Below are 18416 nucleotides of genomic sequence, written 5' to 3'. Positions count from 1 at the left end.
GATTCATTACACTAAAAATGCCCTCAAAACACCTATACAATGTACAGAATCAATGACATTCTTCAAATAACTAGGAAATTGAACCTCAAAATTCATGTAGAAAAATCCTGAGCAAGGGGCTGAGGATCTAATTCACTGGCACACCATTGTCTAACATGCACAAGAACCAGGTTCAACCCTCATACCACAAAACAAACAACAAAAAGAAAAAGCAACAATGAAAACAAAATCAGAATAGCCAAAGCCACTACAATCTGGGCCAGGTAAAGCATTCACTGTATAAGCCTGACAAGCTGAGTTCAAGGCCCTAAACCCATGTAAACACAAACACAGAGAACCAGCTCTTCAAAGCTGTCCTCTGATTGCAGGCATGCATGAAGCTGTACTCACACATGCATACACACAATTAACTAGTAAACAAATGCATTGAAGACATCTGTGTAGGCACTGATCTTCTAGATGAGACCTCAAAAACACAAAAAGAAAAACAGATTTCCCCCCCCCCAAACCAGGAAGCTTCAGCATCATTACATAACTAGAGTGAAGAGACTGTCTATAGAAAATGCTTGTCAACTGTTCATCTGACCAAAGACTAATTACCAAACTAGTGAACTCAAAACAACAGCAACAAAACATTCCAAGAAATAAAAATGGGCAAAAGGTCTGAATAGATATTTTTCAAAAGAAGAAACACAAATGGCCAACAAATATATGAAAAAAATGCTTAATAAATGCAAATCAAAACCACAGTTTAGGAAAGACACATCAGCAAATACTTGAGGCTGAAAAGATGGCTCAGTGGTTAAAAGCATTTCTTGTTCTTCCAAGGACCCAAGTTTGGCTCTTAGTACACTCACAACCTCCTTTAACTACAATGCCCTCTCTGACTCTGTTGTTACCCGCACACACATTGCAAACATTCATATACACATACTCATTTAAAAAATGAAAGAAATCAACAAATATTAATAAAGATGTGGAGAAAGGGGAACTGTGGGACTGCAAATTACTGCAGCCATTACAGAAACACAACAAAACTGCTCAAAGATTAAAACTAGGAGCCAGACATGGTGGCACACATCTCTAATCCCAAAGGGTTTGAAGACATTAAAATCCTGTCTTAAAAAAGAAAAGAAACAAACAAAAATATCTGCCATATGAACCATCTATCTTCTAGGGCAACATCTGTATATCCAAAGAAAATTAAACAAACCTACTAATGAGACAACTGCACTTCCATGTTTATTGTAGTGCAGAATCAATGTAGGTGCAATGACAAACAGAAAAGAAAATGTGGCATATTCCACAATAATGAATTCCTATAGGGCTCAATTAGAATAAACTCCAATGATTTTAAAGGAATAATTACAAGAACATTTAATTACAGGACACAAATAAACTACCTAAATTCAAAGAGAATATGGACAAATGTATTCTATGCTCTGAAAGTAACTGCCAACTAAGATTATTATATCCTGCAAATTATATGGCATGATTAATGGAAAAGGACAAACCTTATATGGAAAAAAAAAAACTAATACAACCAATGAAAACTAAGCCAGTATTACAGAAGATACCTGAAGTTCTATGCACTGAAGAAAAACATGTATGAGGATATAGGAAAGAAAAACCATGACAGAACAGTAGATATGCAAATAAGGAACACGAGAAAAAGGGAAGGGCCAATAACATGAGAATGAATACACACCCTTCAATAATAATTGTTCTAATCTCTAACACAATAGACTTCAAAGCACAATTACAACAGATCAATTCATACTGAATAAGGGAGTAATTCAAAAGAATATAACCACTTAATAAACACATGCTTTTTACTTGTTAACTTAGCATACAATGCACTAGATATCACAGCATTTTCAAACAAAGTATATTTGGGCAGGTTTTCTTTTCCTCTTCTCTACCCCACCCATCTTCTGGTACCACTAGTTCCCCTGCATGACCTCTGTTACTCCAGTCTCTTTACCTATTTCATGTCTCACAGGTCCTTCTGCCCACTCTTCATCCTTTCTCATCAGCTACTTTTAACCTCTCTGGTGGTCTGAATGAGAGCAGCAAGACTCATGGATGTGCCGCATCTCTGCTGCAGGACATGAGTCCTCCTCTGAGTATATGCTCAGGAGTGGGACAGCTGGGTCATACGACAGTACTTTGAAGTTTTTGAGAAACCTCCATACTGAACTCATAGCAACTCTACTGTGTTGCACTCCCACCAGCAATGAATTAAAGTTCTTCTCCCCCCCCATTCTCCCCAGCATGTAATAATAAAAAATGTCCCAACAAGAAGCTGCTGAGATGGTGTCTGCCATCAAGCCTGAGGATCCGTAGGACACAGAAGGCAGAAGAGCATGGAATAAGAGAAGACTCAACAGTATCGACCTTCCTGGGCTGTGATAAGGACTGTGTTAATACACACAAAGGCCTTATAACAGTGCCTGCCAAACAATATATGAATCATTATTATTATTTACTCACCTAAAAACATTTTAAAATTCTTAGATTCTCAAGTCTGGGGACCTTGAAAGTGGTTCTCTCCTGCCACCTTGTGGGAGATCGAGGTCTAACGTCAGTTATCAGGTTTGCACTTTAGTGCCTCTACCCACTGAGCCATCTTACTGGCCTTTTATTCTAGCAAAGGTTCAATGTGGTCCTTAAAATGACAGGACTGTCACCGAGCATACATAAACCCTGACCAAGTGAGCAGAGTCAGCAGTCTCCAGAAGTGCACTGTTTAACCACCTTCTTCTGAAGACCGGGTCCAGATTTTAATGCTCAATTATGAAAAAAAAAAAAAAAGCAAAAGCCTGGGAATGTACTTGGGGAAGCACACCAGGAAAACAGACATCTCAGATGGAGGACAGTCAAATGAGCTGGAAAGAATAAGGACTGAGCAGTGTCATCTTGAAATGGCTATACTTCCTCTGTTTTAAACAGGAGGACAGATGAGGGCAAACTCAGCTTAGTAAGAAAGAACTATATAATAAACAGTAAACTCACTCTGGGACAGTATGGCAACTTCCTAAAACAGCACATGTCTCGCCTTGTTTCCACAGATGCAAAAGTGAAAGCTAAGTGTGTCCTAAGCAGGGCTAGTGCTTTAGGTCGATTAGACTTCAGGCAGGGCTTACAAAAGTCTCTTTCCTATTTAAGACTCACAGACTAATCTGAACCTGCAGGTGACTGGAGCAGATGGTAGAGATGGGACAGAGGAGCGCAGGAAGCAGAAAAAGAAATAAGGAAGCCCCGCTCTCACTGCACCAGCACAGCTCAGTGCTGCTACTGTCACTCATGCCCATCTTTTGGACTTAGATGTCCTCCCATAAACGTCACACTTGGGAACCATTAGAAAAGCTGTCAGAAAAACTGTTAATTAAGCTCTTTAGTGACACAAGTCACTGGAAAGCACCTTCCTTCCTCCCCTCTGCCTGCTCTTCCTCCCTCTCCCAGCCCATGTCCCTCCCACTGAGTTCCTTCTTCACCCATCAGTTCCTACTAATAAATGTATCAGAACAACTGATACATCCACACAGATACACTGTTGTTAACAAATCCCACATTCCATGTTAGGGCTCATTTCACTGTAAATGCTATGGTCTGGGGAGTTTCATAAATCTGTGGATGCATTTACACGGCATGGAATTTCCCTCTACCTATAAGTAAAATGTGGGATGCGCTCATGATTAAGCAATCTCCTGAATACTCCTTTTACAAAACAAACTCTTAACTCCTGAGCAATCTCTCCAGCTTACAAAACAAACTCTATAACTATTGAGCAATGTATTTTTTTCCTAAGCATAATATTAGAAAATAACTATTTTTCAAGATGGCTTCACATAATTTTCTCATTTTTCTAATCTAAAAATTCTAATTTATCATATTACTATACCAAATAACCATAAAATGTTGACTTTTCATTTTAATATCAAACTATATATTTACTCAAAATGGTATTTATTTTATATATATCTTATAAGGGGCAGGAATGTAATTAAGAAACTGATTCCTCTAAATCAATTTGACATTCACAGTACTGTGTGATCTTATCAAAATACTGTTATATTACTAAATACCTCAAATTAATATTCAAACTGAAATGCTTTACCAAAATTTTACTTGAGGGAAGGAAAGAGAAAACTAGAAGAAGAAGTGCCTAGCTAACTGGCGTCTAATTGCATGCATTGTAGCTTTTCTGCTTCATCCTGAAAAGGAAGGCTTCTGTATAATGAAATCCATCCAGTCTGATCATTTTGTACTGTAGAAGTGCACTGACATCACACTGTACCCTACTAATTATATAATTATGTATTCATTTCAAATGCATTTAAAGAAAGGAGTAAGATCCACCTTGCATTGAACGATCGGTTCATTATAATTTCATTTTACAAATATTTTGAACATCTTTAATCAACTCAGTCCTGTTTCATCTTTTTTTAGGTTAACTCTCCATCACACACACAAATATCCTGTCTTCTCTAGCTTTCAGTTGCTTCCTTGGTCTAATTCCTAGCCATAAAACTGATTTGTTTCTTAATGTTCATTCTAATGTACAAGGCAAGATACCAGAGACCTCATGAGCCTCCTTCAAAGGTAAACCATTGACTGGGGTGAGTACAGTGATGGAGCACTCCCCAGTGGAGGACGAGGCTCAATCCCTACCAATGCAAAAACAGCAGAACTGAGCCTGCTTGGGAGTCTGATGCAGGAGGATTCAAAGTTCAAAGTTGGGCTGGACAAAGTGAATTTCAGGCCAGCCCAAGCAGCTTATCGAAACCATCAAATTGAAGACTGAGAAGGGAGCAGGGGCCATGACTCAGTAGGTAGAGCACTTGCCTAGCATGTATGAGGCTCTGGTTCAATCTGCAGTAACACAAAAATGAAAAACAACACAGCCTCACTTATTCTTTAGCTTTCTGTGCCTAAGTTTCCTCATTTGCAAATTAAGAACAAAAAACTCTACATTTTCTAACTGTGTATGTGGTACCCATCAGGTAGTAATTTATTGAATGAAAGAATAATAAAATTCTTCATCATTGCTGGAGCAGTGTATGTGAAAGACTTAGCACATTAGCAGGCACACTAAAAGCTCACATTAAATAAGATTATTGTCACTGCCCAAACTTTCAGTGTGTCCTATTTCTCATCACAATTCAAAACATTTTTGTTGCATTTTCAAAAGAAGTCTGTGGTTATTAATTAGCCTTATTGTGTCTCCAATGCCTTCTCTTGCAGAGTCTCAGCTTATGTCTATGCTTTGGGAGCCCCACACTTCATTACTACCTTTCTTTGCCCAGCCCAATAACAATTAGCTTTGCACTCTTACCTCAAAAAGCCCAGAAAGCCCTTTCCAATCTCTCTGGCTTCAGTCACCCTTCTTCTTCCTGGAACCCTGTCTTTATTTACTTTGTATTATCTACTGCTGTCTAAGCTTTTGACAAACTTTATAGATTCCATTTCACCTTTTACTTTCATACCCCTAACTGGCCCCAAAACAAATGGATGCAGAGTGCATTTAGTACAAAGTGGGTGATCTAAACTGTTAACACAATGTGGTGGCACAGGTAGGTAAAGGTGCTCTACACTGTTAGGAGTGATGATCATCTTCTTTTCACCCTTTCTTATAGTTAGCAGGCATTCTATGACTCAGCAATCTTAAAACTGTTTTTACAGATCCTAAGACCCTAAAAGCGTTCTTGAGCGTATATGAACAAAAGAATGCATAAACAGATGTCAGTGAAATGTTAAGGGTTACTTATTTTCTGTATCTATAGCTTTTGTGTTTTAATAATTCCGTGTTCACATAAGACATCAGAGTGACCCTCTGCTGCACTGTGCCCAGTGTCCCCTAATTAATGTTTACTGCTCAGTGTTTTCCAATAACTGGCATTTTCATAACGTTATGTTCAACGCACATGACTTCTATTGCAAAAGTTATACTATCAATGTATTTAAATATATGTAAAACACCAAATATAATTTTAAAATATTCTTACCTAATCCTTTTTGTCCTGGATTCTTTGCAAAATTAAAAGTAAACTGGTAAAAATCCTTAAATCGTCCTGGTTCTTTCAATTCTTGTTCCATCTTGGGTATTTGGGCCTTTAGTTTTTCTATGCTGTCACATCTACATTATAAAATTAAGTTTGTAAACGGTTAACTTTTTACTATAAATTAAAAAACTTAACTTAATTATTCCTATGAGGGCTAGCATTTGTTTCCTAGAAATTACTTTTTAAAAATCAGATCTATGGGATTTCATCTTTTTACACATAGTAAGAAGGCAGTCTTCCTTAGTCACAGGGGATGTAAGTCCCTCACTGGTCCCTGAGACTTTGGTAAGCACCATGCCTCAGATAATGCGGCTTCTTCTTGCACATATATAGCTATGACACAAAGTGTAATTTATAAATGAGACAAAGCAGGACATTAATTGGAACTAATAAGAAAATAATGATGCAGTAATGAAAATGATATGTATTCTCTATCTACTTAAAAGGAAAAGCTTCTCGGGCACATCTTAATTGTCAGCATCACTACTCCTACACTGTTGGACCATTGGGAAATAAAGCAGGGCGACCTGAACACAAGGACTGGGATAGCAATCTGGTAACTGAGAAAACCACTAAGTGACTACCAGACAGTCAGGGTACAGTGAGGATATGCTGGACAAAGGGAAAGCTTATACTTCAGGCAGGACAGCAGGATGGTTTAAAAATCTACTCAGAACAATGCCCAACTTAAAACTTAGGGATTTTTTTTTTTCTGGAAACTTTCAACTAATAATTTGGAAACATAGTCAACTCTGAGTTACTAAAATTTCAAAAAAGCTGCAGATAAAGGGTGACTCTTGTCTAGAGTTAGATTAACAAAGACAATGGAATGATGAAGTGTTAGAATTACTACTTCTAAAACAAACTGGCTGGTCTTTTTATATCTATTAATTCACCAAACTCACACACTGACTAACAAACTCCACTTCTGCCTCAGTGAATAGCTAAGAACGTACACAATCAGCCCCCAGCCACTGCTCTCACAGTGGTGGGTGCTGCTAGCACCAGTTAGTCATAGGTCTAGCTTCCAAACAACTACAAGGTCTCTTGCTAAGGAAGCATTCTTCTTGAACACTTGCTTTTAATAATATTAGCTAAAACCTGTACTGCCTTCAACTGAATTATTTAAAGAAGGAATCAGATGTTTTCTGTTTACAAAACTTTCAAAGAGCAAAGGTCTATGTACCACATTAGTTTCCTCATAACAATGGCCTTATGATGAAAATGTCCCATTTCTTAAAGATTCTACAAGCAAATCAACCTGCTCTGTCCTATAAACATTTCTGCTTTTTATCTTCCTCCTATATTCTCTATAACATTTCAGGTCATATTTTATATTACATTCTCCAGAAACAGTGACATTGCTTTTCCATAAGTTCTAGTGACATCTGTCTGTCACAGAAGTCCAGCAGGCTCTAGCTGGGCTGGTTTGGCTATAAGACAGGGTCTGGGCACATTATCAATTTATTGCCTCTTTGTGTTACGACCACCCTTCTCTACCTTGCTTTGCAGTGATAAGCCACAAACCATTGAACATTGCTTTTCTTGCCAGCTAACCTGATGTCAAGGTCTACAAGGCCAGGAGAGGAATGGAAATTTTTACCCAGGTTGTTGTAAGTAGAGGAAAATGGCTTTAGTGTATGAAAGGTCCCAGCAGTGTCTACCAGTGGTGACAACTCTTATAGCAACCCACCCACTGACCTCTAAGCAATTTTTTCCTGCATCGAAGCAGTTTTTGAGCAGGCACCCCACTCCCTGCAGCCCTGCCTCTTCCCCCAGGGACTGAATTTATGCAGGAGTTACCACCTCTTTACACCTTAGGGTTTTCTTTTACACAGTATAGTACTTCTTTACACGTTCTGTGGTCAAATTACTGGTGAGGCTGTATCCTGACTGGGCCCAGTTTTCCAATGTCCCTCACACTTAGTAAGCGGAGTCCTGCTTTTAGTCCTGAGTGGAATATCACCTGTTTTTATGATCTGTTTTGGGTCATAAACAGTACTTCCCTCACAGAAGTGGTTATGAAGAGGTAGGAAAAGCAGTTACTGGGATGAAGCCATGCTCTGTTAATGTGAGCCTATTCTGTTTTGTTATATTTTGGAGACAGGGTCTCACATTGCAGCCCAAGCTGGCCTTGAGTTCCTATGTGGCTGAGGATGACCTGAACTCCTGACCCTCTTGGATCTGCTTGCCAAAAGCTGGGGGATCCTTGGGCTTCCCACTTGGCCCAGCTTTCAGGCTATTTCTGCAGTCCCACCAAACAGATTGTCAGCAAAACTTGGACCTATGACTTTTCAACCTACCTATTCAAACACATTCAGCTAAACCAGCCAGCAAGGCACTAAGTAGAGCGAAAAACACTTAATACCCTCTAGTTTTTAAATTCTACATTTTACTAATTTAGAGTACATGGCCTCAAATTAAGAAATTATTTACTTGCTCATAAATATTAATGTCAGATAATTTGAATATTAGTGGCTCTCTCCTAGGAACAAATGATTAAAGGGCAATGCAGTTAGAGGAGGGTACAAAATTATACAGGTATTTGGCAAACCCAGAAAATACCAGAGAAACAACATACTGACTCAATACTGTTTGTGGGCTAGTAAAAACAAATTTCCATTTAAAAACAGAAGAAAAAAATGAGCTCCATCATTGTCATAGCTAGTGCCTCATCTCCTATGGAAGTTATGTACTCACCCTAACTCTGTCATGCCGTCCATGAACTCCTGTTTGGAGAACTCACACTGTGTGGCTGCCCTGAACTTCCATGCAATGATCAGCACACTGATGCTGGCAGGATCGAGGGCCAGGTCATCACAGAACTGCTGTATACCATCTATTCCAATTTTATTTTCATCTTGAGGATCTTTAAAGATAGCAATAAAATACAAAATTAGTGCCATACTTACTTATAATGTTTTGTTCATAACAAAAAGATAGTTTTATTTTCCATTTTAAAATAAACCACAATATACCAAAGACATGAAGCAGTATTGTTTTTATTGATGTTTCCCCATATTAAAACAAAAGTCACTTTTAAAGTGTACAAGAAAGTGTAAAAGTAGTCAGACATTTAATTTTTTAAAATCCCACTTATGGAGCCACAGGCTTGGTGCCACACTCCCAGTACTAGGGAGGCAGAAGCAGGTGGGTTTCTGTGAGTTCAAGGCTAGACTGGTCTACATAGTGAGTTCCAAAATACCCAAAGTTACATAATTAGGTCTTAACAAAAAACCCCACCTCACTTATTCATGTGAAAATGTTACACACACAAATAAAATCAGACATGCGTATACAAAAATCAAGGGATTTTAGGTCAACACACCCATATTTTATTTAGTCAAGCATTCAAAATTAACAATATTAAATGAGAAAACTTTTATTCTTAAAACAAAATTCATTTTACCACAATCACTTAAATTCTAGTAAAACGAATATACAATTCAACCTTAATCTCAACAGTCTAAGTATCTGATGTTTAAAACAGGAAAACTGTAAAGTTTTAAAAAATAGAAAGATATATACAAAGAAAGGGAGTCCCCTATACTGCTACCAAATATGACTTGCTAAAAATCTAAAGTATCTGGTAGTGACTCTAGCAGTTACGATGACACACATCAGGCTGAATATGCAGTTCAATGGTAGAGCACTTGCCTGGCCTGCACGATGGCAAAGCCCAGGATTTAATCCCAGCATTACTTAAAATATACAAAAAATAAAGCAAATCTTTGGAACATAAATTATGCATATACTACAGTACCATTTGGGGGAAATTTTGAAAATACGTCTATATATGTCTATGTAAACAAAAGACATGCATGTATTCATGCTGGACTATTAAATATAGGTTACCCTCAGGAGAATAAGGAACAGCTGAATTGTGAACCTTTTGGGATTTTTTTTTTTTTTTTTTTTTTTGCTTTTTCTCCCTTTTCAGTGATGGTCTTAGAATTTAGGCCAGGCTAAACCTGGACTCTCAGTCTGACTGCCTCTGCCTCTGAGATATAGGCTTGTACCTTTATGCCCAGCTATTCAAGTTTTTAAAAGTGTGTGTTACGTTACAAAAAGTTATTATACAGACTTCCTTAAAACCTGGCTCAGTAAGTTTTACAAACATAAGCTTAGGAAAAATTGCCTCTAATCTTCCATTCTCAAACTATGAGATGGGGGATGGGGCAAGAAGGGATTAAGTACAAAGGAGAGCCACTTCTAAGACCTTTCTAGTCCCAGGGCCTACTGTGGAGCTGTGTCTCAGACAAGCCCTTCACTTGGGAAAACTTCACTCAAAGCATTTAAGTCATGTGGCACTTACCTTTGTATCTATTGTAAAGTTGTTCTAGCTTCTTCCTGTCCAACGATCCTTTTACACTCTCCCGTATATAAAGTTCTGGATTTTGAAAAAAATTATCTGTTGCAACATCTAGCTTCCAGTCATTTTGAGAAAGACAACTCACTGCAGTTTTCTCACTAGACTGTGTGAAGATCATAAACTGACGAACTTTATCCTTCTGCGATGATTTCAACTTGTTCTATGAGAACCAGAAAACAAACTGAAACTGGGGAAAACCATACATCACCACACATCTCAAAGTCATCACCATTAGGAATGGTTTTCTTCACAAAACATGGAAGCATTTTTTCCTAGGACTTATCTGTGGTCTATCATTAACCAGTAAGACAATTTAAAAGTATCCAAAGCACAACATATGGCACAGTTCTGGAAAAGAAAGCCAGTGTAGACAGAACAAGACTAGGCAGCCTCCTTGTCAAAGATACCATGCTGTCTGGGTCAAACCGCCATGGGGAGGAGAACTAAACAGGTATTGCTGCCATCCGAATGCCCAGTCTAGTACTACCTGCCTGAGTCTGTGCCATTCTCACCAAATGCAGGCAGGTAATGCAATATGAACAGCCTACCTTTCTCCTAGATGGGTGTTTAGGAAGCATATAATTCTTACAAGAATTTCCTCATGTAAGAACCATCTACCTACTTAGATACTTCCTTTAAAAAGGTTCTTTTAATTACACATTTATTTAGACAGCATGTGTGTGTGCACACATGTGCACAAACTTATGGGCACAGGCATATCAAGATGCCAAAGTGGATGGCAGAGGACAATCTGTAGGAATCAGTCCTCCCTTCTCCCATAGAGATCCTAGGGATAGAATTTAGGCTATCAGACTTGGCGGCAGGTGGGCACCTTTGCAAGCTGTGCCATCTGGCTGGTCCCTGACATACTTCTCACTAAGAGTCCCTTCTCTTTCTCTAGAAGGAATCATCTTTTTCTTTGCTTGTGCCTAAAAGGTGTCAAGTTTTCACTTCTCTGACTTAAGCCCAAAGCAAAATGAGACAGGGCCATCAGGCTCTCCACTCTTTCCTGCTGTCAAAGAATGTGTGTGCTCTCTTCCTCCCTCTAAGCTGGGATCCTGGGCAAGGCATACAGGGCACTCTTCCTCCTTCAAGACCCAATTCAGTTTCCTCAGCAAAATACTTGGCCTATTTTAATGCTACAAAGTGAACGGAGGGCCAATCACATTAAAGATACAGTATTCTGTCTTTTAAGCAACACAGCTAAGACCCCACCCTCAACCCATTCCCCCCCCCCAAGCTCTGACCTGGTCCAAACTGATGAATCCCAAATTCCAGTCTCTGACTGAACTTGGGGAAAACAGACCCAAAAGGCTGAGTTCTCAGTTCACAAAACTCACCCAACTTGTGCAGGAGAAATGAGGGAAGAACAAAATAACCTTACAAATTCAAGTCTGGTAATTTTTCTAGGAGCCTCCCTGCTTGATGGCTATTTAAAAGCTTTTGAGAATCTCAGAGAGACTATCAAAGAAAAATAAGCATTACCACTATTACAGAGTGGAAATAAGACTGTAAAATCAAGTATAAAAACAAAGCCTTTCTCTCAGAACATGAAAAACATTTATGCCCATGAGCCTCATCTGTAACTCTCTCCTCTCTTGGCAAATGTTAATGTATGAAGTTCAGATTACAACTTCAACCACTATCCTCCACTGAAACAGAAATTGTAAAACATACTAGCCTGATAACCCTACCCCCTCTCGATACCACCTAAGTTATAGCCCACTGGTTCTCAACAGCTCTAGCCTGTCACATGAGGTACTTCCCTCAAACACCCAGGATTATTCTTATCCTTGAAATGACAATGACAATTCAATGACAATCTCAAGGAAATAACCAAAAGGAAATAATTTAAATTCCCAAAAGTTAATTAAGTGAAAGCAAACAAGAAACCCATTTTTAACCTTGGAAATTATTCTGAAACACAGCATACCTTCTCCCTAGAACCACAGGGTATCTGACATGTTTATATCCCTTTAAAGTGGCTGAGTGTCACTGTGATCACTACTTTTGGAAACTACTTTTGAATTAACCCTGATATAATAACTTCTTACATACTCTCCCCCCATCTTCCAAAGTTACAGGCGGCAATACAGGTAAGCTGAGATTTTAATCAAACAGTATTGAGCCCAGTATGCCGCTCCCTGCTGAAGACAGGAACTAAAAAGCAGAGTTTAAACTATTTCTACAAGCTAAGAGCTGTTCATTGCATTGGTGACTTCCTTACAGAAGTAGCTATTAGAAGAGAGTGAGGAAAAGATAAAAGGCTCTTGTCTAACAACATTGTACTAACTACTTAATTTCATGCCATACCACTTAGTTTTTAATACAGTAACTATTCTGCCTGCTCCAAGTCTAAACTTCTGGTCTGTGGGGAAATAAACACAGTCTTCAAAAGCAACCTCATAAACAACTGGGCAGCACCTGGCAAAGAACTGATAGTAGAGGGGTGGAGAGAGGGAAAGGGCAGTGAAGGCTGCTTTCAGCCTGCCCCTGCAGTGTCTGATAAGCACCTCCACTTCTCATGATGGGCTGGCTGCCTGTCACATTCCTCTCAGCTCTGCACCCAGAGAAAGTTTTAGTGCCCATTTTCCTCCGGTGATGTACTTTCTGCAGACCACAGGGCTCTCCTGGGTAAACTACATCTGCCCTCTGCTCAAGCTGGTTAGAACCTCACTCACTCATCCCCTTTTCCCAGGCCACACAGGTGGTATTGGGCAAGATGTTCCAATTCCACTGGAGAATGGCATCAAAGTTGGCCAGCTTCAGAAGGGTCACTAGATTAAGCAGAGCATTACTGAGAAGCCGGAGATAAGAGGAGGGGTTTTAAAAAAGAAAAGAAAAAAAACAAAACAAAACCTACAGAGGAAGAAAAAGCAGATTTTTCTTTCTTAAATTTGTTTTTTTTTTGACACAGGTTTCTCTGTGTAGCCTTGGCTCTTCTCAAACTCAGAGATCCACCTGCCTCTGCCTCCTGAGTGCTGGGATTAAAGGCATGGGCCACAACACCTGGCTGTAGGTTTTCTCTATTTCTATTAAAAAGCTAGTGGAGTCCTTTTTCCATGAGACAGCCTCAAAGACTTAGCAGTAAATGTGTATGCTAGATATCCTTTACTATACATGGAAGAGGACTAAACAGAGCAGCTGGTAAATGGGAATATGCAGTACAACCTTCAGTCTTCACATGCTAAAGTAACTTGGACATTCACTACCAAGTTTTCAAGAGCAGTCAAGAGTGGTAAGCAGTCAAGGACATAACACTCAGGCTGTATTAAAATTCCTAGTTCTATTCTAGATAAGAGAGATAGAGAGATAGAGAGAGAGAGAGAGAGAGAGAGAGAGAGAGAGATAGAGAGAGAGAGAGAGAGAGAGAGAGAGAGAGAGAGGAGGAGGAGGAGGAGGAGGAGGAGGAAAAGGGAAAAAGAGGGATGGGAAAGAAAACCTGAAAAAATTCCATAATCTCAACAATAAAACTCATCTCTTTGCTTTACAAAATAAAAAAAAAAAAAAAAAAAACTGCCTAGAATGTGAACACACACCACTTTGTGAGGGAGGATTTAAATCTTCCCTCCTTTTTTTTTAAACTCGATAAATTTTAAGAATCACATTTAAAAAAAAAATAACCATTCCAAGAAGATGGTGTGGTTCAGTGGTAGAGTAGCTACTGAACTTTAATCTCCAGTACCAAAATGAGTAGTTTATCTGAAAAACCTCAAATACGATGTTTTGGAGTTCAGCATATTTTACTGCTGAACTCACAAAACAAAGACTAGGTTAACAGGTTACTGTATAACAAAACATAATAATGACAGGAAAGTCTTCCTATTATGTTCCTCAAGACAAATCATTTACATGGAAAATGACCTCCTGTCCAACTAACACTTCAAATTTCCAAAACAGAAATAACTTTACTAAGGAAATGGCACTTGTAAAAAAAAAAAAAATCATTCACTTATTTTTCACCCAGAATATTTATCTTCTTAGCTTACCCCTAAGCTTCAACTTCAATCTCAACTGCAGAAAGACACTCAGGCCCACAGTTCTGTACATTTCTAAAGTGAACATGAGTGTTTCACCTGCAGGCATTCGTGCACATCAAGTGCATGCAATCGATGGATGAGGGAGGGAGGGAGGGGAGGGAGGGAGGGAGGGAGGGAGGGAGGGAGGGAGGGAGGCCATCAGATCCTCTGGAACTGGAGTCACAGAAGATTGTGAGCTGCCACAGGGATACCTAACCTGGGTCCTCTGTAAGAGCACTGTCTCTTACATCCTGAGCCATCTCTCAGCTCTGAAATTACTTTTTGGAATGCAATTCTAGTTAGCTGATATCTAGTTCACAAAAGTCAATGCTTCAGAATATCCGAATACCTTAATGAGGTCAGGCATAGTGGAAAGGAGGCAGATCTATGAGTTCAGGTCATCCAGGCTAGCCAGGGCTACTTAAATTCTGACTCAAAATAAAAACAAAGTAACCTTAACAATCCTGTGTCACTTTCATCAAATGCTCTGTGTACAGCAGGTGCCACTGAGAACAGCCTGTAGAGGCATTTGCTATTAAGCCTGATGACCCAAGACCCAGGTGGGTAGAAAGAGAACTAACTCTGACAAGTTGTCCCAACTTCCAAATATGCACGCACTTTGGCACAAATGAAGTCCCACACATAAATACATAAATGTAATACATTTTTTAAAAAGCTCTGTGTGGCTAATGTGATTAGCATGTGATTAACATTTTCAAATTCCTATGAGATTTATAAGAGCTAGCTTTAGTCTAGCAAGCTATGTTTTCTTATGTAAGACTGAGTCTACCGTTACCCATACTCAACCACTCAACTGGCCTTCCCACAGATCACAGGTCAAAAGTGCAGGAAAAGTCAATTTGATGGGGTGACCTGCTGCAACAGAACACTTTTACCTAGGGACAAAGTTCTACTCCAGGGAAGTCAGGCTAAGGTAAGAGCAAATTGTCCCTATCTTTCCTTTGGCTGCAAAGGCACACTATCACTTGGCTTGTTGAAACTGAAGTCTCCTCTCAGGCCTACCAGGCAGGTTTCCATTCCACTCCTACAAAACTAATCTCTGCTTCAGTAAACAAAGTTTTACAGTTCTAGGCATTTAACTTAATTAACCTTAACTTGTATGTAGTAAGGAGTCTTATAGGTCCATAAATTGAGCATGAATAATGGGGGAGGATGACAAAACAAAATTATTTAAATGGTAAATGAAAAATAATGACAATAATAATAATAATAACAATAATAATAATAATAATAATAATAATAATAATAATAAAACTTGTATTTATTTGAGCTACTACCGTGTGTCAGATCTTAAGCCGGCCAACTTTTCTTTCTTTTTTGGGGGAGTGGGGGGAATGGGTAGGTAGGCACCATGGGGAAGAGACAGGTTCTCCCTCTGTGGCCACAGGCTAGCCTGAAACTTGAGAGATAGGTCTCCCTCAGCTGCCCAAGCTGGATTCAGAGGCAACAGCTCATCTTGATTTACATATAACAACTCTGAAAAGTGTCTCACTGGGCCCATCTTCATCTCAGGGTAGGATCTACTACACTCACCAAATAGATCTACAGTACCCAAAGCATGGTGCCTGCCTTCAAAGAATGCTGCCCTTTCATTACTCTGCACACATCTTCATGGGGAAATGAAAACAAAGGTTACAAAATTACAGCCACTGATTCAGCAGAAAGTGCGGGGGGGGGGGGGGGGGGGGGGGAGCATTCTTCACCTACTCTAACAGAACCAACTTTTCCCTTCTCATAGGCAAATATCAGCTTCTAACTACAAACACTGGCTCCCCATCTAGTCCCCAGGCTAACACAGGGCTTTGCTGGGGGAGCAAGGGGATAGGTTATTTTTTAAGACAAGTAATAAAACAAGTTGAAAAGTATATTTATGGTTCCATGACAGACTGTTTTTTAAACAGATGACAACCTATAGCTTTGAATGAAGAGCTAGAAAGACCTACAGCTACTGGAAGTCATGGTTTCCTTTTCCAAGGAAAAGGCTCGACACAGAAAATATATCCAGAACTTAAGGGACTGGGTACAATTTCCAATACAAAGCTAAAAGAAACAGAATTCTCAGAATATTCTTTTACAGTTTAATCTACAATGTAGAATAATTGCTAATAAGTTATTGGGCCAGTGCAGCTTATCCTTCATTCTTTAGTTTTCTGCACCATGAATAATAGTTTAAATCATCTAAGAGGTAGGCAGTACTCTGCTACTGAGCACAAAGTTAAGAATGCTGTGTAGTTACTATGTACAATGACATAATCAGAAAGTACATCTATATGATTCAAAATGGTTACAGAGAGTATTCCTGACAGGTTGTTTGAGCAGGGTCTTACTCATACTGTAGTGCAGGCTGCCTAGACCTTGGCATGTAGCCTTGGTAGTCTTGAACTCAACAGTAATCATGTCCCACCCTCCCCACTGCCAGCATCACAGGCATGAACAGTCACACCCGAGCCTTACAGGTTCATAACCTCTCACAGATTCATAACAAGTGTTCTACTCACAGATATTTAAACAATTTTCTCTTTGTTACTCCTCAAAATTGTTATGCTAGTCAAAAGATGGCTGTTGTTGAATTCCTACAGAAAGTGTTTGACCACTTAAAAGTTAGTTTTGCTAATTTTGAGTTAAATATGGTAAGAGGACAGAAACAAGTTCCTTCTATTTTACTTTTGTTGGCCACTTTTCAGCTGATCTTCCCTAGCTTATGGCTTGACCATCTAATAAGCAGTCCTAGCAGGTTGAGCTTCTTCATCACTGGACCATCTAACAAGCAGTCCTAGCAGGTAACTTGGCTCTTCAAGCTGAGTGCAATCATTGCCTCGGCCACCTGAGAGACTGAAGCAGAAAGATCAATTGAGCCCAGGAGTTGGAGACCAGCCTGAGCAATCTCACCTCAAGAATGAATGAATGAATGAATGAATGAATGAATGAATAAAAAGAAAATTGCTTTACCCTTTCCATAAACACTTTTCTCCAAAAAAAAAAAAAATAAGAAAAAGAAAGAAACCAAAACCAACAAGAACCCAAAGAACTATATTTTTAAAGTTTCATAGATAACTACAATGGTAGCATTCGACAGTCAATACAATATTTGTTTCATAAAGATCCTTAAAAAGTGGAATCTAATTTTAAGATTTCTTACCTACTCCAATCTTAAGCAATACTCTAATAATGTAGTAAATACTCTAAATGTGAGACAGGGACTGCTCATGACCCCATACATAGCTAAGGATGACCTTGAACTTCTGACCCTGTAGTCCAGGCCCCTAAGGTGCTGGGGTAATAGGCAAAACCACCATGGCCAGTTTATAGGGTGGTAGGATAAAACCCAGAGCTTAATTCAAGCTTTCTACCAACACTCCAGCCCCCAAGTGTTTATTAAAATTAAGATACACCAACCTAACAAGGGGATAGGTTATATATACTTCAGCAACTGATCACTGTGCTCAGTGGTGAGGGATTCAAATGTATAATTCAATATAATTCTTTAAAAATTTATTATTTGAGTAAATCCCTTAAAATATACTAAAGTTGGAATGATACAGAGATTAGCATGGCCCCTGAGCAAGGATGATGTGCAAATTCATGAATCATTCCATATTTTTAAAAAATTTTTACAAGGCAGACCTACTGCAGACATACATCTAGGCAAAACACCAATGCATATAAAATAAAAATAAATCATTAAAAAAATTTAATCCTAAAGTAATAAAAGATGGCTTTAGAGGTGCTTTTTCTTGGCCAAGGGATACAAACCTAAGTAGTAAGGTAGATCAACCATTTACCTATTCAATAACTTGTTTCTGTCCACACAGCAATTGAATCTTATTTGGAATTATTTGTCTTTATCAACTGTCATGGCTGACTCCACCATGGCCTGAATACCACATAGTGCTATTTCTGTTTTTACTGTTGTTTACTTGCTTTGAGGTAGGGTCTTAC

The 18416-nt window shown here is 38.9% G+C and overlaps 1 protein-coding gene and 1 non-coding gene across 3 annotated transcripts in view; one reads left to right on the top strand and one right to left on the bottom strand.

Moving 5' to 3' along the window:
- Positions 1-18416, bottom strand: part of Dcun1d1 (defective in cullin neddylation 1 domain containing 1) — a 34231-nt gene that overhangs the window by 11591 nt on the left and 4224 nt on the right. For both annotated transcript variants that reach the window (XM_027391990.2, XM_035451952.1), the window contains exons 2-4: positions 10381-10597; positions 8766-8934; positions 6009-6139 (exon numbers count right to left, since the gene is read on the bottom strand). In XM_027391990.2, coding sequence (XP_027247791.1) covers positions 6009-6139; positions 8766-8934; positions 10381-10597 — 517 coding nt within the window. The remainder of the gene's footprint in view (positions 1-6008; positions 6140-8765; positions 8935-10380; positions 10598-18416) is intronic.
- Positions 17976-18079, top strand: LOC113833036. The gene has a single exon (XR_003480581.1). It is a non-coding gene; the product is annotated as a U6 spliceosomal RNA (small nuclear RNA).

The sequence above is a fragment of the Cricetulus griseus genome (genome assembly GCF_003668045.3).
Source record: "Cricetulus griseus strain 17A/GY chromosome 1 unlocalized genomic scaffold, alternate assembly CriGri-PICRH-1.0 chr1_0, whole genome shotgun sequence".
Lineage (NCBI taxonomy): Eukaryota > Metazoa > Chordata > Mammalia > Rodentia > Cricetidae > Cricetulus > Cricetulus griseus.
Note: the sequence above shows the minus strand (reverse complement) of the source record. Positions and strands in the feature narration are given on the sequence as shown.